Source organism: Crocuta crocuta, unplaced genomic scaffold, assembly GCF_008692635.1.
Source record: "Crocuta crocuta isolate KB4526 unplaced genomic scaffold, BGI_CrCroc_1.0 scaffold342, whole genome shotgun sequence".
NCBI classification, from domain to species: Eukaryota; Metazoa; Chordata; class Mammalia; order Carnivora; family Hyaenidae; genus Crocuta; species Crocuta crocuta.
In genome coordinates, this window is record NW_027532158.1 from 1,256,527 (window position 1) to 1,281,908 (window position 25,382).

The window sequence follows — 25,382 nt, forward strand, 5'->3', positions numbered from 1 at the left end:
TCCATCTTCAATTTTACATATTCTCCCAAGAGCCCGTCTGTAGTCAGGAAGCAAAAGTACTTACGGCTTTTCAGTGCTCAGTAAACCTGCTCCCGCTCCCGAGTTAAGCAGGAGAGGAAGTGTGAAAGGAAAAACAACAGCAGCAACAACAAAAAACAAAGGAGCTGAAAGAGATATATATACTTAGTAACCTGAACTTTGATAAACTCAGCATCCCACAAAACCCACAGGCCCGGACAGGAAGCGGCAATGCAGCTTTTCTGTGCAACCATGTACTGCCAGGCTGCTGATCTCCCTCCTCTGCGAAGCAATTCTGTATCCAACAAGGAAGGGTCAGGATATTTACAGTAGTGTGTGAATGCCCAGGTTGGGCATATAGACTTTCAGATGTTTGCTAAGAATCTCGTGAGCTGATTCTAATCAGTACTGTCAGAAAAGCTGCCTGTCCACTGCTTCCCAAAATTGTTTGTGGCTGTTTCCAAATGCCCAGGCATCATGATTATTAAAACCTTTCTCTCAAGGGGCCTCAAAGATAAACTTGAAGCTTTGGAAAACAATCACAGTAGTAATTCTTTGCTCAGAATACTTTTGCCAAATGTATTCTAACCTGAAAGCAGATGAGAACCCAGCCTTATTTCTCACTAACACTGTGGACTTGGTGGAGTGATTCACCCTCCCTGAACCCCAGTCTTTTCATCTGCTGAGTGGTGATAATAATATCTACCTTGTGGTATTGGCATGAGCATCTGATAGCATTTGCAAAGTATAGTTGCTCATAAAATGACACCTGCCACTATAGTTATTAACACCATTATTGTCAGTGTTCATGTCTACTGAAAATCATTCTCTTTTCTTTTCTGGTTCGATTCCTTTTTTTCTACTGAAAATCCCATTTTAAAAAAGTGTGTTCAAAATGAGTGCATAATTCCAGAAATAATTCCAGACACAGGATCTAGAAAACAGGGTATCTAATTAAAAAAAAAGAAAGGCAAAAGGGTCAATGGCAGAGAAACCCAGGATTCTAAAGGGGGTAAAGACTACCAGATAGGTTACAATGAGATACCACCCCACACTCACACCTGTCAGAATGACTAAAATCAACAACACAAGAAACAAGTGTTGGGGAGGATGTGGAGAAAATGGAATCCTTGCGCGCTGTTGGTAGGATTGCAAACTGGTGCACACACTGTAGAAAACACTATGGACACTCCTCAAAAAATTAAAAATAGGGGGCACCTGGGTGGCTTAGTCAGTTAAGGGTCCGACTTTCGCTTAGGTCATGATCTCGTGGTTCGTGGGTTCGAGCCCCGCGTCGGGCTCTGTGCTGACAGCCACCTCAGAGCCTGGAGCCTGTTTCAGAGTCTGTGACTCCCTCTCTCTCTGACCCTCCCCTGCTCACGCTGTCTCTCTCTCTCTCTCTCCTAGAAATAAATAAAACATTAAAAAATTTTTTAAAAATTAAAAATAGAACTAGCCTGTGATCCAGTAATTCCACTGCTAAGTATTTACCCAAAGAATACAGAACACTAATTCAAACAGACACATGCATCCTTATGTTTATTACAACATTATCTGCAAAAGCTTAATTATGGGAGCAGCCCAAGTGCCCATTGACAGATGAATAGATAAAGCAGATGTACACACACGCACACACACACACACACACACACACACACACACACACCGGAATATTATTCAGCCATAAAAAAGTATGAAGTCTTGCCAGTTGCAACAACATGGATGGAGCTAGAGAGTATTATGCTAAGTGAAATAAGTCAGTCAGAGAAAGACAAATGCCATATGATTTCACTCATATGTGGACTTTAAGAAGCAAAACAAATGTAAACAAAAACAAAGGGGGAAAAAATAGAGACAAACCAAGAAACAGACTCTTAGCTAAAGAAAATAAACCTCAGAGTGGAGGTGGCAGAGAGGATGAGACGAGCAGTGAATGATATATAGAATTGTTGAGTCATTATATTGTACACCTGAAACTATATAACACTGTATGTTAACTATCCTGGAATTAAAATAAAACACTTAATAAAATTTTTAAAAAAGAAATACACATTTGAGATGTAATGGATATCACATATATAGACACACACACAAACACACACTGATAAGCCCAAGCATATGAAAATCTACATGACTTAATCTTTGTGATATTTCATTAGCCAAAATAAAGAAGTAAATAAGATACCTACAACACAAACTAGGATTTGGTAGTTTGGATGAAGAGCAAAGTGAAAGCAAGCAGAAAGCCTTAACAAGCAGAAGGTGTGGCCCCTGTATTTAAGGATATCATGATTTGGTTGAGAAAAGAGAACAATCTTGAAGGAGATGGAGAACAAGAACCTAAAAATTCTTCTTAGAGAAAAAGGGAACAGAAACATCTTATGGGGCTTCCTATCTCTGTCTCCCAGAGGGATCCTATGAGCTATTTTTCAAGATTCAGAAGAAAAAAACTTGTGTGTGTTTAGTTGACAAGATTAGCTTCATCACATTCCAAAGAGAAAGGAGAATCATGTTTTTAAATTAGAAGATGCCACAAAGATAGACCAACCCTGATCATACAAATGAGGCAATTAAACTTAAATGAAGCCGTATATTTCTCCTAAACATACACACCCTATATGGGACTGGAATTCGTCTTCTAATATCACTTGCATGTTCTGGAGAATGCCCAATACCAAATTAGCAAGACAGTACTATAGTTGCTTGATATGAGAATATTGTAATTAATTTTCAATGTTCCATCAGTGAAGTGAGGATAATAAAGTAATATTAACCATCAACTAGTTGTATAGTGCTTTCAAAAGTGCCTTATCTTATTTATTCCTACTAATGTTTTGCTGATGAGAAAATTCAATTCAGAGACATTTACTGACTTGTCAAGGGCAAATAACCAGTGAATAGCAAATCAGATAATTAGGCATAAGTGTCCTGACTGCTTTCCCAATGTTGGAAATTTTTCTTTTTCATTATGACCTAAAAAATTTTGTAGAGCATTTTGGTGAAATATTTTTTTTAAAAAATACTTTAAAATATTTTAAATTAAATATCTAATATCTTAGCAGTGGTCAATATTAATAAAATTAACAAATTATTTATTTTCAATGAAAATTCTGCTGAAGGGATAGTAACAGGAATACTCAAGATGGCCACTGTGAAGAGAAAAATCTGGGCTAAGGATAAAGGGCCATGCACATCTAATTAGGGTGGCACCATTAAGGCAGTGATTCCTCTTCAGAGCTTCGTAATGATCAATATTACTTCTCCAAAAGTTTTGAACTAAAAATTAATTTTGTCACCACAGTTCTTAAAAATTCTAGGCAAAAAAATGTTTAAATAGTCAAGGATTGTTGAAAATAAATATAAATAGCTTTTCCTCTAAAACTGGATTTTCATGAGATCTTCTAAGAGAGAAGATTCTAAACCACCGACTGATGAAAATCCACTTGCAATTTTATGCCCATCTTATACTGCTATCCAATTAATGTACATTCATCTAGAATGGAGGCTGGTTTGGTATCAAAGAGTAGCTTCCAACAGACAAATACTTCAGTGTTTTAAGATCTCATTTCCATCTTCCTCAATAAGGCTAGAAAAATCCAAAGATAAATGTCATTAGTTGCTCCAGACATTTCCCTGTAGAGAAATACAAACTATAAACATCAATAGAGCATTTTACTAATAGCTTAAAGTGTTGGCTTAAAGCCTCATTAATTTTACATTTGTAAGAAGATCTGTAAGTGTACGCCTTGCATTTTCGATGAAAGGATTCAATCATTAAGGTCCTCTGTGCTGCCTTGGTTCTAAATTGCAGGCAAAGATGTAGTACGTGCAGAAGTGTAAATATGTATGTATCCATACATACATGTAACATAATAACATAAAGTTACATAATAGAAAATAACAGAAAGTTATATTCTAACCATTTAGCTATTTGTGTATCCCATATTGCACTTTTCAGGTGGAGTAAATTTTTTTATTGACTTTCAAATAGCTTCATTTTAAATCTTTCTTGCTGGGTCAGCACAAAGGAAAACTGAAGCCAGCTCTTTGTTGTAAGGCAAATGCATCACTGAAGTACTTGTAATTAAAAAATAATAATCATTTTACTTTTGACCCGTTTTTGGTGAGTAGTCTACACTGCCCCTCTTCTGGTCAGGATTGTGTTGTTTTCTTTTACCCATGTGACGACAATAATTAATATTGATTGCAGCTCCTCTTTTAATAATTCTATCCCTGATTATGTTGGTTTACTATTATGGGCCTTTAATGAGATGTCAGGCAATTTTGGCATTCACAGGGCAATAATTATATTGACTTAGCTTCAGTTTTAGATTTTAGCTTTCTAACCAAACATGGAAAGTCATGATGTTCCTTGAATCATAAAGACTCTCTCACAGTGAGAATTCCTAACCTGTGTCCATAAATTTCTAAGACGTCCACAGACAGAATTAAGGAGGGCTATACAGTCTCTGGCACAGTGTAAAAATTCTGCATGCTTTTTGTGAGGAGGGATCCATTCCTTTCATCTGATTATCAGAAGGGCTTCTGATCCCAAAGTAGTTAAAAGCCAGTGTTCTACCAGCTGTGTTCTAGTTAAATTTAATTTTAAAAGGCTCCAATTGGTGGTAATGGTTTCAGAATTAGGTTCCTCCAATGTTCTTTTTGAAACAAAATGGAAACAATCTTATACATTATATTCAAAGCCTTCTTTTCAATATTGTATACGATTATTAGACGAACACTGATTATCCATAGGCCTAGCTTACTTGGCATCAGAAATTTCCAATAGACTAATGAATACTCTTGCTCTAACTTTTTTGTCAGATTTGGGCTTTAAATTTTTCAACCCCCTTTCCATACAAACCAGAGGCTTAAGTGTTAGTCATAGAGATAATGATTAAACTTTGTCTTCAAAATGTGTGGTAATAGCTCTATGCCTGGAGTACTACAGCTTGGCATGAACTCAGGAAAAAAAAACACAGGCCAAAAAAGAGACATTTGCCCAGAGTTGGACTGCTCTTTGATAAAAATCATCTTTCAGATTAAATAAAGTTGCTACGGCTCTGTTACACAGACCAAGTATGCAAAAATCCCATAAATTAGTTCTTTCTTTCCAAAGCAAGTGTCTGGAAGTGTGAACTTAAGAGGGATTATCACAGACTTTTAAAGGTCCTGGGAGAAATGGATTCATTCCCTTTAGATATCCCTTTGAGAGACATACAACCCCGGGGCCTCTTATCAAGAACAAAATAAGGATTGGAGACATCAATAGAAAGATGATACTTTCTAAGAAATTGTACCTCCTTATTTGTGAATAGGTTTATGTGATTATGGAAGTGGATCAGGGCCCATGGTGATCCAGGCATTGTTGTAGTGGTAGCGCCACATTTTTGTGCAGTCAGACACAAACTGGCATTCTAGTGCCTGCCACTTCGGGAAGTGCCAGAACGGATCCAAGATCCCACAGAGGCCTTATCCTTCAATCCCACGGATGCATAGCTATGTGTCTCAATGGTCATGGCCCTTGCCCTAAAGCAGGGGCCTCTCATCTGGGAGCAATTAGTATACTTGTATATTTGGCAATGTCTGATTTCTGATTGTCATAGCTAGAGAAGTATTACTAGTATCTAGTGGGTAGAGGCCAGGGATCCTGTTAAACAACCTACAAAGCACTGGACAGCCCCCCATAACAAAGAATTATTTGGCCCATTGTGCTGAGGGGCTGAGGTGGAGAAATCCTGCCCTAAGCTCATGACACTCTTGCTCATTCTGAGAGGAAGTTATAGATATCTGCTCTATTTAGACCTATACTACTCACAGGGGTACTAAAATGTAGTTAGTTTGAATGCTTTGGAAATTGTAATTTGGGGCAAAATGCCCTCCCCTTCCCAACTAACACCAACTCCTTTCTCCAAAATGCAGGTTAAATGTCATCTCCTACAGGAAATGATTTCCTATTTTAGCATCACCTCCCTCTTATGCTTACTCTAATAGCACCTCTGATCAATTATTTCCCATTTCTCTACTAGATTATAAATTCATTGAAAGCTGATTTTTTAGGAAAAAAAAAACCCTTGTGTATTAACACCAACCAGAATGCTTGGCACATGACACATGTTGAAGGAAAGAATAAGCCCAGAGGACTGGCTTGGATTCTGAGTATCCAACTTCCAAACTGGATTTACTCAAAACTGTTATGAGTTAATATAACAACCTCTAAGGATATCTAAGGATGTCTAACTCCATGTCTGACTGGGTAATGATTCATTTTATGGCATTAGGTTCTACATTGTTGTGGTATTTCTGGTTAACAGAAGGTAACAGAGTAAATGCTATAGAGACCATCAGACCTGGCTGGAAGCCTAGGACCCCATGGGAGAAACCATGGACACAGCTCTCGCTAAATACCTTTCCTATGAAGGAGGGCAAGCCTGATGTGCTACTTTTATGAGTTTGGCTTAACAACCTATATTCTACAGAACATCTTCCTTCACTCAAGAAGGACGAGGTAGTTTGACCTCAATGAGCACATAGAACAGGGTACTGGGGCAGCCTAACATTTGTTTCTACCAATAATCAGCCTACACCAATACCCAGGTACAAAGCTATCAAAGGATTTGACTACAAACAAAGACAATTCCTTGGTTGACTGCCTGTAGATTACAATAGAACCCACAAAAAAAAGAGGTTGAACTAAACTGAGAATAATTTATAAATGTGCTTTTGTATTACAAACAAAAACTCTGGGATTATAACATGAATAGATATCATGTTGAAAATGGGAAAAGAGGACCTCAGATCTACAGTAAATCGATGATAATCTGTACTGTACACGACTTTGGAATATAAAACAAAATGGTACAATCATCCAGTTAGTATACTGCGGTTGCATATTACATTGTGCTTTTATTTGACAAAGCTCGTCAAATAGGATATCAGCAAAACACTTATCACAATTATAAATAAAATATTCCTGGCAATAGTTGGCATCAGGAAAAAAAGACAGGAACATTTCAGAACATTCAACTTTATTTTCCATTGACAAACACAACATAAAAAAACATACATTTATTAAATACACAGACTAGCTATGACTTGAATGCCATCAAAACTTTGGTGTAGTTTTCATAGGCTCTTTTACTCTCCACAATACTGAAGACCAGCCTTTGAAATATACTGGAAGATATGCTTAACTATACTTAGGTATCTCAAAAAAAACTTTACACAGAGATGACAAAAGTATATGTTCCCACTTAACCAAGTGTGTAGGAATAGGATGCTGAGTGGGAGAGATGGAGAAACATACACTTTCTATACTGAGCTTTCCATTACTGATTAAAGTGCTAACGATTTCAATTCTTACTTAAATATACCACGTAAGTAGTACTTACACTCATTTATTGTAAACAGATGAAGATAATCAATGCCTATTTTTAATTTGTCTGTGTAAAGAAATGTTCAACTTTATTTGTACATAAACATTTGGTAAAAGAGGGAGAAAATAAAATATTTCATATATATATATGAATAAATATGTATAAATATATAAATTTCATATATCTTCCATATATATGTATATATATGGAAAGAAGAGAACTTAGCAGTCAATGAGGACTTAAGTGAACTGAACACCCGCTCATACAGAAAAGAACACTGGCCACTCTTTGCTTTCTCTCACTGACACTCAACTGTCAGTTGAGACAATCAATTCTTTGATTCTGCGGAATGGTCTGAAAGGATGAAGAATTTTAACAAGTTGGAAATGTACGTTTCCTCCATGTTTTACATTTTCTACCCCACTCCCCTCCTTGCCTATTCCACATAAGTACCTTTCAGTACCTTACTGGAGTATAAGTCATGTACATTTTTCTCTGCTTAACATTACAGCTTTGATTTCTATACAAGCTGAAAATATATCAAGAAACTATTTTTAAATACTATTAAAGTTTGATGATTGGCTGCCTTTTGTCTAGATATCTGATTCACTTTTATTAAAAGGCCAACATATTCTGTTTCTAAAGCAATTGACAAAAGAATTTAAGAGCTGCACTTGTGAAAACGACTTCAGAGGTGGAATCATCTCCCAAATGTTCAAAAAGCTTGAAAAGTGTGATTTTGTTCCTCATGATGATCTCTTTCCTTCCTACCTTTACTCCCATAATAGCGCTTCACCATCGAAACAGACTTAGTAGGAAACAGACTTAGATCCGTTTCATGTATTAGGGCAAAAGCATACTAACCATACAAAGCTGTTCTCTATCCTCTTAAAAACAGTCCCAGTTTCACCAACAGTAAATATCTCTGTTATTTTCTCTCTGCTGAGAAAATGAATAGACAAACTGGAAGCAAGGGGTTTAGGGTGACAGTATCTTTCTTAAAGAAAAAATATATAATCCAGTAAATATTTGGTTGCTGACAATATGCAACCAATTGATTTAAAACTCCTGAAAATAAAATAATCTTCATTCTCAATGAAGAAAATGTGTGATATATAAATGAATAAAGTATACACCTGGTTGAGTTGTTTTTCTAGAGAATCAAAATATACTCAGCTTATGGTATCATAATGTAATGATTTACAATTCACCTTGTATGAGTTTTAAAACTTTAAAAAGAATCTTTGTTTAAGGAATTATAAAATAGAGAATATATAAAGTAAAAATGCTATGTTCTTTCATTCCTTAAAAGAGTGGAGAACAGGGACAAGTGAGAAAGGACATATTAAGTAGTATGGAGTGAAGACATCTTTCCATCTGGCCTTAAAATGAATTGTTATCTCCTTGTGAAACAGAAATTCTTTGATTCTAGACTTGTTAAAGTCTTTCAAGGATAGGCATAGTCTGTTTTCCCTTCTGTCACTTTGAGAGCAAGGTCACCCTGCACTATTCTTTATACTTTCTTCAGTTTTATTCAAGGTGGGCTCAATCCAAAAGAGGCATTCAGGGAGGACACGTGAAAGATTATCCTTGATCACTGTAGATGTGAATTCCTTGTAACATTGAAACTGAAACCTTTTGGGCAGGAGTAATTCAGCTGAATGAACTTTCTTATGAAACTGGTATCCATATAAATGCTAATATAATGGAGTTTTAATTTTACAATTTCCCCTAATTCTCTGTTTCATGCTTCATATGTAATCACTGCCTGTTCACTAGAATAGTTAGAATACCTAGCTGATACAGTTATTAACAAATGTGCACGTGCATTTTAGGCTGATTCTCAAATTTTGTAAATTGGCTCTATCAAAACCTATGTCAGAAAACATCACAGATATGTGCCACCTCTTATCAGAATTTTATTGCAACTCAGAAAATGGTCCTCTGGACATAGCCACAGTATTAAATGGTCTTCATATTTTTTTAATGATATAATCTCATTCATTGAACAATTCTGAACTTTTATTTAAGCCTCAATTTTAGCAGATTTTGAGACATTTGCAAGCACAAAATAGCAATAAACAGCATCACTGCATATTTCATGTGATTCTAAACTTTTCACACGGGTAAATCATAGAAATTTTAATTTTTTCATATTAAACTTTTATCTGTTTGTAGGAATAAATACTCTGCAGTCTTTCTGTGTCACTCATCTTATGGTATCTTGTTTATTTCAAGAGACGCTTTCGAGGCTAAAGGATTAAAAAATAAGCAGGCAATATATATGCCTATAATTTCAAAGATCAAAATGTTTTTACTTTCTGTGTCTGGTTTAATCCCAATACCAAAGAACTATTAAGTGATTGTTGAATGGAGAGACTGAAGGCTAATCACAAATTAGGAGTCAAAACCAACAAAATATAAAAAGTATCAATAAATAAAAGGTCTAATTCACTTGAAAATCTATTATTAGACTATTGCCATAGATTGACCACCTTTCAAAAATACTGATTTGTCAGTTTCTAGTCAGGCCATACTCAGTATCAGCATGGCCCTGGCGTCTCTTAAAGCTAACTTTACATGAGCTTACTCAATTTTATTCTATAACATGGTCAAGAGATCTTTTATGCAATAAAGAAGTGTTAAGTAGAAATATATGTTCATTTTTTGATTCAGTCATTTAAATCTGTCATAATTAAACATATTTACTTAGAAGACCTTGATATACAGCATTAGGTAAATTTGGTAAATCTTAACACATTTTGTTTCTTCCATTTAAATAGTTTTAAGATATCCATCACATTGATTTTATTTGAAAAGTAAAATATTCTTACCGGGCAGCATGTCATCATTCTCTTCTATGACACAGCATACTGTATAAACTCATCATTTAGAAAATCAGCACTGCTTTGTAAAACGTACAATCGCCGATTATACATATATTTCTACATTGCACTGTCACTTCCCATGTAGTTTCTTAGGCCTCTATTTTTTTTTAACCAATACTGTCAAGTTAGGAATTGTCATAATTTATGCACACATTTTCTTTTCCTGCTCAGATATATATACATAGATCAATTAAGTATATGAGAATGAAGTTAAAGGCCAATAAATAAATTTGGAAACATAGGTTCTTCTACAGTGACTTTAGACGTCTGCTTCCTAACCACACCTAGGGCCTCTGCACACATCTCTGAAGTCTAACCTCAACTATCATCCAAAGGCTAAAATCATTTGGGACTTACATTTCTTATTTGGTTTTCTCTGGACGAACAAACGGCTGCCTCAATAACAAAACACATGCCATTTACATAATTTTTCCTTCTCCAACCTTGTTCAACCTTGTTCAAAAGCTGCTATTTGTCCACTCCTACCATGTATCACTGGGCAGATACTTATTTTGTCATTAAGGGTAAGTTCAAGGCTGTTTTGTCTTTATGTATTTCTGTGCTTTGATGAAAAGTGGTATTTCTTTGACAGTAATCTCCATTACCATTTGGAAGTATCAGTCTCTTAAATTATTAATACAAATAAGCACTTTGTTGTACAGCAATATGATACTACACATTTGAAGATAAATTTGTATTTCTGTAATTAAATAGGCAGAGATCATTCACTTTATTGGTTTGCTGGGTTGCAATGGCATGAAGCACTTCAATCATATGGCAGGTGCCTCACCGATATGCACTGAAATTTGGCAGACATTTATTCATTCATTCACTGAATACATACTGAACACATTCTATATTTCAAGTGTTGTACTAGGTGCTGGAAGGAACAACCCAATGACTCATAGCAGTTAAATTTATACTGTGTGTGTGTGTGTGTGTGTGTGTGTGTGTGTGTGTATCTGATTATAACCCAGGACTGGAGAACCATTCAAGATGTAAAGCTTCTTTACTAGAAGGTCATTTAAGTGCACTTTTTGTTTTCTTGAAAAAGGAGGTAGTTTTGTCTAATTCTCCATGAGGTGACCTGTAGGATAACCCAATTCTAGAGCATAGAGAGATTTTACAATGGGGCTTTAGTATTAGGTTATTTATCATCATTTTTTCTAAAACGTAGGCTAGTACAGCCATCATGAATTACCGAGGCAGTCTCAGCAGATCTTCTTTCTCACTTGGTTTAACATAGTGATTTAAATTGATTATTCCCGACTGACCTGGAGTGGTTTACATATTAACCTAATACATACATTGTACCTGTTGAAGTCGATTCTTCCTCAAATGCCTACTAAACACAGGGGGGAAAATAGAACTATAAAGCAGTATAAACTATATCTCAAGTTTTCTAAAACTAGGACTGCAATAAGATAAGCTGTAAATTAATATCTTCATGAGAAAATGTTAACGAGTTCGTAAAATGAGTGCTCCAAAGAATACAAAGAACATTTTGTATGGGTCTAACTTAAAAGATTGTGGCGTTTGTGGGGAAATTCTTTTTTTTTTTTTAAGTGCAACTCTCAAAACTTAATATAATCATCTGCTTGTGCCAAAAAACATATCAAGCTTAGCCATCAAGGTCTGTACACATGTAAACTATAAGAAAAACATATCAATAATAAATATTCAGATAAAGAGAGAACAGAGAAAGTGCTGTGAGGGGTCAACATTATAAATTTTCTTATTCTATAAATAGGCCAAAGTCTTTATGGAACCTTCAAAATATATGCTAGTCCCAGAATCAGAGTTAGTATTTAGATATCCAGAAGACTAGTGAATACTTTTGGTGGAAAAATCGAGGGAGATAATTAAGCACAGTACCTATATTTAGTTCTCCAATCAGTTCTTGACTAGCATTTTTGAAAACCGCTACATTGACTCTCAAGATCAGATTCATGACTCTTATCCAGGCTTGTAGGAATTAAAGAAGAACATTTAGTAATTTGGATAGTCACATATCCTGCCATATTTGAAATCAATGGAATTAGCTCTTATTTAGATAATGAGTAAACCTAATGACCAATGCAACCAAAACTTAAACTTTATAAGTTCAGCAAATAATTTATATATTGAGCAATACTGACATCAATACCACCTAATTTTTTTACACATTATACGTTTTTTTATCCTAACGCAACTTTTTAAAAACTGTACGGGGAGAAGAGTTGACATGGAGAGAAAGAAAGAGAATACAGAAGACCAAGGTCTTTGCCTATCTGTGATGATCTATGCATTCAGTCCCCCATGTACTCAATATACTTGGAATATTAACTTTCCCTACCCCCACCGGAGACCAAGATCATTTGTAAAAAAATGTTTTCATCTCATAAATAATCACATTTTCAGCTACAAATGGCAGAGACCCCCAAAACATTAGACTGTTGTTAATATATTCTCCTTTGTTTGTGTTTCAATACTTTTGGCACACAGGGGATTATCTATGCTTCTGAGACCATTTAGCCTTGTATCAAAATTCTCCTTCAATGCATAAACACTGGCATGCCAAAGATGCCTAAATTCACAGTAAGGTTTAGGGCTATTTGTTGCCAAAAGCTGTGAACATGCAAGTTGATTAGGTGTTCTCTTTCATGCTCCTGTCTGTATTATTTCATTGGATAATGAAATAGGCTGCCCTTTCTGTCCATCATTAGAGCAGCTGGAGACAGCATTTGCTACCTGGCAAAACTTTCGAAGAAGGATCTTTCTTAGCAGCAGATAAACCCAGGGATCCAAGATCTGGTTCAGTGAAGCCAGGCGAACAGCTATTAAGAAGAAGTTGCATTCTTTCAGCTTTTCAGTGTGTGTCTTGCAGTGCTCAACTGATGTCTGATTGAAGATCATTTTCAACATCATTATCTAAGAAAGAGGGACAGATAATTGTTCCAAAGATTAACAAGGTCACGTGCATCTCCCCTGCACAATACTTTGCACATAGCTTACAGAAAATTGGTTGTTAGATTGAAATGATTAATTCGGGCAAATTTTATATTCACAGGACCCAGTCCTGAATGAATACAAGACATTCCTACAGTTTTTCCCCTCATTTTTGGCATGTGACATAATGCAGCTTTTTAAAAAGTACATATTCTCAGACTCTTGGTCCTTGGTATTTAAGGAGCTTGAAATCTAAAAAACACATTTCAAAATCAGCCAAAGTCATCTGTCTCGCTGCAGAAAGTACAGATGGGTTGGACACTCTAATGAAAGCCAACACTTCAACAAACCAAAACATATTTAATCTTAAACTTTAGTAGTCCTAATTGAAGCAAATTATAGAAAAAAAAAGAAGAAGCATGAAAGGAGGAAATAATACTTATTTTAGCATTTTCTGAATCCATACAATTTGCCAGGGGTCTGTCGAGTTCTTTATATGCATTTAATAAAATATTAAGATAGATAGCATTACAGCCTCCTTTTCACAGTTGCTGCCAAGGTTTAATGATGTTAAAATGGCTGAGCCAGGTTTCAACAAGCTTTCCTAATCCCACTTGACCTCTGGTGCTTTACTTTATCTCCCCTCCTCACATATACACACACTGGAATGTAAACTTCTGGAGGGCAGGATTTGAGACTATTGTTTTCCCCACTAATATATTCCCAGTACTAGACCAATACTTAATAAATAGTGCTCAATAAATATATATGAATAAATAGATAATATGACATGTATATGAATATATTATATGACATATATCATATAAATATATTTATATTTGAATGAACAAATATTTGTGGTTTTTTACAGAAGAGGAAAAGAATGAAGGTTCATATACCTCTGAAAAGATATTCAAGCTCATTAGTAATCAGAAAAGTGCAAATTATGAGAAAATAAGAAACCATTTTACACCCACTAGTTTGACAAAAATGAAAAAATGAGACTTTCCCAAGTGTTAGTATGGATGTGGAGGAATGAGGACGCTTTTACACACCATTATCTGGAAAGTGAACTGGGGCACCCACCTTGGAAAATAAACTGAGCACTATTTCCTCTGTGACCTGCCAGCAATCTTATTCCTAGGCATATACCATCCCGGATCCCTGTGCCAGGAGCTGTGCATAGGGCTGTTCATTCCAGTGTTATTCACAACAGCGAAAAACCCAGAAACAACCCAAACACAGGTTCACATTAGCAGGCAAAGAAAGGTACTGACTTTATAACTGGCTCCTGAATTCATCTTTCTAATTGCGCTGCATGACTCTTAAGCACTTGAAACGTGGTCAGAACAAACTGAGACATTGGAATATGTAATGATAATATAATGAAATGATAATATTTTTGATATATTGTCAAATAAAATATATAATTAAAATCAGGATTACTTTTTTTAGTTTTTAAAAATGTCACTACTAGAAAATTTAAAATTATATATGAGGCTTGCATTTGTTGCTCACAGTCCATTCTATTGGACCCACGGTCTCTTGTGAGGCCCACACTTATTTGGATGTCTGTCCTTAGGTCACATATCTCCAATTCAAGTCAACATCTCTGAACATCTAAAACACCCTGGACCACAAACCCACAATCCCAGGAATGGCACTTGCTTCTTATACAGTCATGTCCGTTATCTTCGAATCCTTCTTTTGTCTCATCCTCTTCAGTGCCTTTTGCTCTTGGTCCAACCTCATCCTACTTCAGCTCCTTCTGTCATCTGAACTATGGTAGTAATTAATAATAGACACCCAGAGGGTGCATACAGATGTCAGCACATGACAGATTCAGCATCTTAACCAAATTCCAGCTCCAATCAAACCCTCACCAGCTATAAAAACTTCAACTTGGTCTTATTAGACAAATTGACCCACAGATTCTTAAACCAATCATTGGCAGAAGAAATAGAAATTTCCAGGTTTTGTTTATAGGACAAATTCATCCCCTGGGGCTTAAATTATGGTCCTTGACCACATTACCACCTAATACCTGAGCAAAATTGTGGTTATATAAGCAAATAAGAAGAGGGGAATCGGTAGACAACCCACAGAGTGTCATATATTCTTACTGTTTCAAAGTAATTTTTTCCAAGGGATTTATTCAGTAAGAGCAAAACAGCCATATAAATAAGTCAATGTTTAGTGAAGCATTGTCTATACTAGTAGGAAACTAAACACATCTAAAGCTTTATAAAATATTGCTTATTTGTATAATAGTATACATAAGAATTAGGTGAAAACAGAATATAAAGTACTTTATGTGTATAAAGATATATTGTTATTATAATTAAATTCTGTGAAGTACGTAGACTTGTGGAAGGCAATGGAATTATTACTATTAAATAATAATTTACCATTAAATAATCATTACATTATTTCAGAAGTTGTATGTGCATAAAAATATTTCAAACAATTTATGAAAGTCTTTTATTTAAAGGGATAATTGCCTTCATTAATAAACATGAATTATTATCCACCAACGATAGTCAAAGTATGGAAAGAGCCTAAATGTCCATCGACAGATGAATGGATAAAGAAGATATAGTATATATATACAATGGAATATTACTCAGCAATCAAAAAGAATGAAATCTTGCCATCAACAACACGGATGGAACTGGAGGGTATTATGCTAACGAAATTAGTCAGAGAAAGACAAATATCATATGACTTCACTCATATGAGGAATTTAAGATACAAAACAGATGAACATAGGTAAGGGAAGCAAAAATAATATAAAAACAGGGTGAGGAAAAAATATAAAAGACTTTTAAATGTGGAGAACAAACAGAGGCTTGCTGGAGGGGTTGTGGGAGGGGCGATGGGCTCAATGGGTAAGGGGCATTAAGGAATCTACTCCTGAAATCATTGTGGCACCATATGCTAACTAATTTGGATGTAAATTAAACAAGAACTAAATTTTTTAAAAAGATTATAAACTTAAATAAAATAAAATAAGTAAATTTATGTCAGTATCTTCTGATGCTGGCTCATAGTCTTGTGAACTGAATGCTACCTCTCACTGCATGCACAGATGACCCTAAAAGATATCTACATCCCAATGCCTGGAACCTGTGAATATGTTCTCACATATGACAAAAGGGCTTTGCAGATGTGATTCATGATAAGGGTCTTGAGATGGGGAGACTCTCCTGGAGTCCCTGGGTATGCTTAGTGTAACCACGTGAGTCCTTAAAACCTGAGAATTTTATCCAGCTCTGGGGAGAGGGAGATGTGTGTGCAGAGGAATTGTCAGAGAGATACAACATTGCCAGTTTTGAACACAGAGGTGTTCACCAGGAGGTGAGTTAAGGAATGGAGATGGCTTCTAGAAGCTGAAAAAAGGTAAGGACATCAGTCTCTGATCTCCTTGAGAGCTTCTAGAAAGGAATGCAGCCCCGTGGAAGCCTTGGGATTAACTCAGTGAGACCCATGCCAGGCTTCTAACATACAGAATTGTAAGAAAAATCAGTCTTGTTTTACACCTCTAGGTGTATAACAATTTGTTAGAGAACTGCACTGGAAAAGTAATACACCCACAGAGTGAGCTCTCAACAGATGCGGCTTAGGGATGCGGAGGAAGTGGCTTGAAAATGATTTACTGTCTCTCATAGCTAAAACATCTCAGCAAGCTTGTTTTCTTTGTTCACTTTTCTTAGGAAACTTTTTTTTTTTTTTAACAAAGTAAACTTCATCCTAACTCCTATTTAAATTATCTCAATTTCTAAACTTGCGACATGTAAAAATGAATTCTTGTTATTCTAGTAACATCAGTTAGATTTCATGTGTTTGATTAAAAGGCATAAAAGTATATTTTCAGTTAGGTTGCTTTTAAGGAAACATATGCCTATTAATTCTTTTTTCTCCCTTTTATAAACTATTGGAAAAGTTATATCTAGCTCTTTTAACCTCTCACCTTATCCAATAATTAAATATATTTGGCCACCTACCATCTTTCAGGAGGTGCTCTGGGCCTGGTCTAGCATGATCTAAAAACTCACTTCAATTACATTTTCATTTTTTTAGTATAAAATAAAATATATCTTAATATAAAATATTTTTTATACTTTTTAATGTTTATTCATTTTTTGAGAGAGAGACAGAATGTGAGTGGGGGGAGAGGGCAGAGAGAGAGGGAGACATGGAATACAAAGCAGGCTTCAGGCTCTGACCTGTCAGCTCAGAGCCCGACGGGAGCCTCGAACTCACGAACTGTGAGATCATGACCTGGCCAAAGTTGGATGCTTAACCGACTGAGGCACCCAGGTGCCCCTAAAATGATTTTAATATAAAATTGAAATTGTCCAACTCCTTATAATTAGGAAAATTTACAAAATTACTAATTAAAATGGGATTTCAGTCATTTAACACAGGCCTCCTTGATTAAGTTTTTATGGGGCTTATAATTTTAAATTATTATTAGACTATTACAAGTTTCATATGCCTTACACTGGTTAGTCCTCTGTAATTTCCTATAATTTACTATGGACAATGCAGTGATTATGAAATTATGAAACCAAGCCCTGTAAGCAATAGCTGGCTCAGGGGGAGAGACACTCTAGCTTTTCCCAGAAATCATGAGATGTGCAATATGACAATAACTACAATTAGAGGCGGTAAGCATGATACTGTCATTTCCAAATGGCAGCAGGGATGGAAGTAGGACTCCCAAATCTGTCTAATTTTGAACACAAACGCAAATTGACATCCTTCTGTTGATTTTCCTGTATTCAAGGAGCTAAACAGTGATTACAATTTTTGCAAATATTTTTCAGACATTCAGACTTTGGAAGAAAACCTTTGGCATGAATATCTAGATTTCTAGTAGAATTCATTTTTCCTAGGAGTCCAATTCAATCCCTTACAAGGAGAAAGGGACAAATAAAAAACAGGGTGCTTGGACAGCACAAAGCCTACTTTTTTGGCAAATGCATGGATAATCTGCAAGATTGCTCTGTCTGAGCAGCCTCTTGGAACGATCTGGTCGAGGGAGCCGTTACGACTAATTCTGGGTGTCCTGAGAGCGCTTTTCTGCCAGCATCTTCCCCAGGCTCCACGTGCCTCTCCCTGGCTATCAGCAGGGATAGAGGGCTCCTGTCGTGCCTGTGATAACCAGGAACACAACTAAATCAGTGTCCTCCAAATTCTCCATCCCTGCCTCGAGTCAAGGGCAAATACTTTGCTCCACCTAAAGGAGAAAAGTCTCCTGCCCAGAGATAATGATCTTTTCAATGTGTAAAGCACTACCCAAGTAGACTGTTCTTAATATGCTGCATTTGGATTTGGTTTTACTGCAGCAGGATTTATAACTACACATTTAAAAATCTTTGGCACTCACTTCTTGATTAAAAAATGCCTTGGGTTATAGGTCATAAATATCTATTGAGGACGATAAATGAGTAAACCCAGAAGATTTAACTTGTAGAGGAGGGAATAAAATTGTGTGAGAGAACTTTCCTCACAGCCAATTTTTATCTATGATGTTTTGTTTTTCATAATCCTCCGTTGTCAGGCTATGGAGGATAACCTGCTCTACTGGAAATTCCCTGTATCGTTTAATAAATGTCCTACATTATAACTCAGTGCAACCAGTCTGGGCCCTTTAAATCACTTAATTACATAATTTGAAGGATTATCATGGGAAGAAGCTTCACTGGAGATTTAAGAAATAATTTCAGACTTTCCAGTCTGTTTACAACTCTGTTTTCCAGTTGCCAAATCACCTCAGCATTCTAGACTCTACTGTTTCAGAAGCTTCTCCTGCCTTATCTAATCTGAAAACTGAACATAAACAGCTCATAAACATTAAAAAATTTACTAGAAATCATGTTATTTTATCTTTACTATTACATAACTTTATAAAATTCTTCAAAATAATGACAAATGAAGAATCAGAAGAAAAAAATTTTACTGTGGGCCCTGACACCACGTCAGGCAAGCCATTTACTCTCTATGCTTTAATAAACTCACTAGGAAACCAAAGAGCTGGCCCTGAATGCCTCTTACATATACCTCCACGATTAAGTTTTTCCTTAGGAGTTCTGCAGCAGAGCTGGAACATGAATAAGGAATTGATGCAAAGAAGAAAAGAAACCAAAATGTAAAATATGTAAACAAAAGATATAATCGCTCTTCAGGAAAACCCCAAATGTGTCTTTTGGAAAACAGAGGAGAGAGGAAAATTACAAAGTTAGAAAATGGACAACCGAATAGTACAAGGGACTAGATTCATAAAGCTTTAGGGGAAGATTTTTTTTTAGAAGTAACTGACTTTGGCAAACACACCGACCAAGAGTTAGAAACCCGTCATGGGGGTGCCTGGGTGGCTCAGTCAGTTAAGTGTCCTGAGGCTTCGGCTCAGATCATGATCTCCAGGTTTGCGGATTTGAGCACCCCCGTCGGGCTCTGTGCTGATAGCTAGCTCAGAGCCTGGAGCCTGTTTTCGGATTCTGTGTCTCCTTCTCTTTCTGTCCCTCTCCTGCTCACGCTGTCTCTCTCTCTCTCTCTCTCTCAAAAATAAATAAAACATAAAAAAACAAAAACAAAAAGAAAAAAAAGAAGCCATAAGTCTGACTCTGTGTCTAGGTTGGGGACCAGTTACCTAACTTTGAATCTTAGGTTCTCCCTTCTCTAAACGTGATTAATACATGCTAACTAAATATCTTCTCCATCTAGTAATGCAGTTGCAAAAATTAAAATGAGATGAGAATAATTAAGGTCTTTGATTTACAAAGAATACCTCTTCCCAAGCCCCAGGCTATTGCACATATTGCATATGCTTCCCAAAGAGAATCCTCTGACAATCAGGGATAGGGGAAGAATGGATGCTTGAGGAATATGAGGAAGTAAATGCAATATCTAAACGTCTGCTTTCCTTAAATTTCTGAGTTTTTTTTTAAGAAAAAACCCTGGAATTTGAACTTCAAAGGTGTTTGGTACTATAGAACCATTAACAAATCACTTCACAGGAAGACCTCCAAATCTTAAAGAAGTCTGCATCCTGCCACCACTTTATTTGGTACCTAAGAATTACCATTTCCTTTCAAGTTGTATGAATTGTAAATTCTGTTTGATTTGGCTCAGTATAGCCCATTGTATATGTTATGTCTAGATAAACACCTTACTATTAGAAAGTCAAAACATGTCAATAACTAAGTAAGTGTTGAAATTCTAGCCAAAAAAGGAAAAGCAAAATCTACACTATAAAAGTATTTATTCCTTGGATTATAGATGATAAATTAACTTTGTGATACACATGTCAGAAGAGCTATCTTCATTACATTTCAAACCTTTATATCTCAGTTGTCAAGAGAAAAGTCTAGAAAATATGTCTTCGTCAAGGTTTAAAAAACATTCATCCTTGCAAATATTTAGATTTAAAATAGTTTTCTTTTTTCTGCCAAAATACAGTTGCATTTAAACCCAGAATTGCTGAATCTCATCACCCACTCAGAGAAGCACAGTATTAGTGACAATTATAGTAGTGTATGGTGACAGTGGCTATACTTGTAGAGAGCATAGCATAACATAGAAACTTGTCCAATCACTATGTTGTACATCTGAAACTAATGTAACATTGTGTGTCGACTATACTAAGTTTTTTGAAAAGAGTGGTTAACTGATTAAAGAAGGAATCAGAGATGTGGACTTAGCTTTGTGTGCAGGGATATTTACCTCAAAAAAAAAAAATTAGGAAAACTTAAAAGGCCAACAGTAAGGCACAGTTTAAAGTATATGACATCCACTCATTTGCATAATATGTATGAGATCTGCATAATACACATGTATTTCAATGCTGCCAATTAAAATGATGTTTTTGAAAAATATTTAATAACATAAGGAAATATTCAGGATATTAAAAATAAAAACAAATGTTTATTACACAGTACAATCGAATTTTCAAAACATCTTCAGGTGGTGGGGCGCCTGGGTACCTCAGTCAGTTAAGTGTCCAACTTTGGCTCAGGTCATGATCCTGTGGTCCATGATTTCAAGCCCCTTTTTGGGCTCTGTGCTGACAGCTCAGAGCCGGGAGCCTGCTTTAGATTCTGTGTCTCCCTCTCTCTCTGACCCTCCTCCACTCACGCTTTGTCTCTCAAAAGTAAATAAATGTTAAAAAATTTAAAAAATAAATAAAAACATCTCCAGGTGGGAATTGGGGAAATTTCTATTTTCTTCTCTATTTTTTCCTTTGTTTTCCAAATTCTCCACAATAAATGTGTTATTTGCACTTACAAAAAAGCATTGAATTTAGAGTAGTTGGAAGCTTCTGTATAAACAATAACCTATTAAATATTTACTGGTAAGATGTTAGTGTCACAATCCATTCTGGAGCCACCACGTGGTCATTCCAGTTTGAATTCTTAGGTAGTCGATATGTGCATAATTTAACAACTAATAGGGAAACAGTGTGACACTCTATAATTGATCAAAACATTTAACTTAATCATTGAATTCATTATGGCTTATTAGACGGAATGTGATGTTTAGTGGTCAATTACTGGTTTCTGTGATTCATGGACAGCACATGGAAACCTATCCCTCCTTGTGCTACCGCCTGTACGCAATGTAGGCTGACTGGTTCTAACCTGATATGATAAATTCTCATTTAACTTTATCTCACGTCAGAAGGACACTCTCTTCTAGATCTATGCTCTAAGAGGACTTCATCTCACAGGGGGATCCACACAGACACATCTTATACTTGGGATGAACACTGGGTGAATATGGGCATATTGGGGTCTTTCTGAATTCATGGTCCCCAAACTTAACTCGCTCCCCAGGCATCTCTTTCTCTCTCTCCCTCTCTCCCTCTCTCATTCACCACAGTGAATGGAAATCATTCTGTGAAACAGAATCATTCACACATTTTCCACTGTCCGTCACCTAACAGAGGAAACAAGCCCTTTGGGGGCCTTTCACCTTCTTGCACCAAGTTCAGCATCTTTTGCTAACCATTCCTCCTTTCCTCTTGTTCAAACAGAAGAGGTGTCCCATCTCCTATCTAAGACTAATGCTCTGTCTGTGCCCGGGAGCTCATTCATCACGAATGTCAAAGGCCTTACTTTTTCAGTTATCTCTTTCTTCTTTTATCTTTAACGTTTGACTTTTTCCCAGTCATATGAACTGGGAAACATAGTTCATATGAACATATCTAAATTTCTCCTACCCTGAGAAAATAAAACCTTCTGCAGAATTCTCACATCCTTACATATACTGCTCCAGAAGCTACAGTTGAACTTCTTAAATGAGTGGTCTATCTTCCTTACCTTTATTCTTAAACCTACGATAGCCTGGCCTTAGTGCCCACAAATACTCAAGAAGCGCTCTTCCCAAGGCCACCAACAAGGCTTCAAAATCCACCAGACACTTACAGTCTTTCTTGAAACATTCTCTTCCCTAAGATTCAGGTTGTCAAATGTACAGGTTGGCGTTTCCCAAATATGCCCAAATATTCAAGTTGCCATTTGACTTGGTTTTCTTACTAATTCTCCTGCCACCTCTCTGAGTGATCCTTTGCAGCCTCTTTTATGGCTCCCATTCTCCTACCCATCCTGAAAATGTTAGCATTTCAGAGTCCTATCTTAAATAATGGGAGGTTGCCTCCCTTTTTTGCTGTGCATAAACTCAGTGGGTGACCTCTTCTACCCCGATGACTTCAAAATCCATCTATGCTCTATAGGCTATACCTCATCTCTGAGCTCTCAGCTGATTAATTTATCTGCCTGTGGCACAGCTCTGCCTTGATGTCTTACATCAAACTCAACAGGCTCAAAAGTAATATGATTATCTTCTTCAAAGCTGCTTCTCCACCAATCTTCCTTATTTCAGTGAACCCAATTCCCTAAAGCAGAAACCTAAGGGTTATCTGTGATTCATCTTGATTCATTCCTCTTTGTTTCTCTCTCTTGTCTGTTTCTCTCCCCATTCTACCTCATTATCCATATTCCTCACACCCAATCACAAAGTCTCTCATTAACTTCCTAATATTTGTTTACTCTATCACTTCTCTCATCTTCATTCCCATTGACCCTAAACCGCCACCATCTCTTGTCTGAACTAAGACAATAGTCTATTACATGATTTGTTAGCTTCCATTCTGAGCCCCTCCATGCTGCTTACACAGAATGCTCCTAAAATGGAAATTTTACTATTATTTCCCTTTGAAAATTTTATTTTCTGTCCTTTTAGATGCATCTGAGAAAGCACCTAACACAGAATATATTACATTGTATGTTCATAAATAATTTTGAATTAACCAATGAATGAATGGTAGGAAAAGTACCCCCTACCCATTTGGGGGTACCAAATTCTAGTGTTTTTATCTAAATTACAAATCCACCAATATTTATCCTTTTCAAGACTCTGGTCTTATTGTTGTTGTTGTTGTTGTGTTTCTGCCAATATAATTAGGATAACAGCTTCAGTTTAGATACTAATGGACTTCAGGTATATCTTATCACTCATGATTTTGAGCAGAATGTTCATAGCTACAGTAGTAACCTGGAAGAAGCTGGAAAGCTGGGCTGGAGAATCAATAAGAGAAACAAACATATAAAATAAAACATGTTGAATCAGTAAGAAAGGAAGAATTCTTGTTGTATATTTAATGACATTTTTCTGGACATATAAAAATGGAAAATATAAAAATTCCAGAAATCTTTTCCAGATATGCATAACAACACGGTCCTTAATAAGGATATTTACTATCAAATTTATAATACATAGTAAGTCAAAAGTTCTTTTATTGTTAAAAAAAATGTCACATAGGATTCTAGTGTTCCTTGCTTAAAGAATTCTTGCCCACAAATATGAAACTGTATCTTACACCTATATCATATTAAGTATTTAAAATATCCCTCAGAGTACAACAAATAACACATCAATAATAGTTTAATTTATTTGTAAAATTCTCTGCTAGTGTTAGGCATCTAGTCAACATTAGCATAGGAACTTCCTAACATTTCATGTAATTCATTTCTTTTTCCCTATACACAACACAGCCTCATAAAAATGACCAGAACCCATGAACCGTGAGATCATGACCTGAGCCGAAGTCGGACACTTAACAAACTGAGCCACCCAGGCGCCCACTGGTCTGCTGTTTTAACAGGTACGAAAGTTGATAGTAAACAGTAGAATACTCAGACATATGTAAATATTACTTGTGTTTCTTCTTCAGATATTAAGTATAATAAAAGGGAGCATAAGAGATCCTCTCAATGGGGTATCTGGGGGGCTCCGTCAGTTGAGTGTCCAACTCTTGGTCTCGGTTGGCTCATGGTTCCTGAGATCAAGCCCTGCCACTGGTTCTACATGGACAGCATGGAGCCTGCTTGGGATTCTCTCTCTCTCTCTCTCTCTCTCTCTCTCTCTTTCTCCCTGCCCCTCCCCCCACCTGTGTGTGCATGCTGTTTCTCTTTCAAAATAAATAAACTTAAAACAGTGTCATATAGGGGCGCCTGGGTGGCTCAGTCAGTTAAGCACCCAACTTCGGCTCAGGTCATGATCTCGTGGTTCCTGAGTTCGAGCCCCACAAACTGCTCTGTCTCTCTCAGTCTCTCAAAAATGAATACATGTTAAAAAACATTTTAAAATGTCATTATACATATTTTATATAATATATATATATTCCTCTCACTGTTGACTCCTAAGTACACAGATTCTAGTTAGGAAGACTGTGGCTATGGCTTACCACAGAATTGTAACTTGCTATGTCCATAGAGACACAGGTCCCTTTGTAACCCCATTATCCTTTAAGATTTATGTAGCAGCTTTGTAAAACACCTTCACAATCATGCTTTCCTTTCAGGCACCACACACTCAGCAGGTGAAAATATCAAGTGCCTTGTGTTATTTACATTACACATAATAAACTCTAGTTTTCAAAATGCTCTTCCGAAAAGATCGTGCTTTTCATTTTCAGAAAAAGCAGACTTTACAAAACAACTTAAATTATAGTTAGCACTTACATTTTTGTACCAGGTTTGAAGAAAGTTTAAACAAGATCAAATTCACACTACGTGGGATGTAGGAAAATGGAAACTTATAACCTGTTCATCTTCTGTTTTTCCCCCTTAGGCTGCTTTCGTCTCATCTGCTAGTTTAGTTGGATTCA

The 25,382-nt window shown here is 36.2% G+C and overlaps 1 protein-coding gene across 2 annotated transcripts in view; it reads right to left on the reverse strand.

The window, feature by feature from the left end:
- PTGER3 (prostaglandin E receptor 3) overlaps positions 1 to 25,382 on the reverse strand; it is a 176,497-nt gene that overhangs the window by 132,345 nt on the left and 18,770 nt on the right. For both annotated transcript variants that reach the window (XM_077776415.1, XM_077776414.1), the window contains exon 2: positions 13,013 to 13,192. In XM_077776415.1, the coding sequence (XP_077632541.1) occupies positions 13,013 to 13,192 (180 nt within the window). The remainder of the gene's footprint in view (positions 1 to 13,012; positions 13,193 to 25,382) is intronic.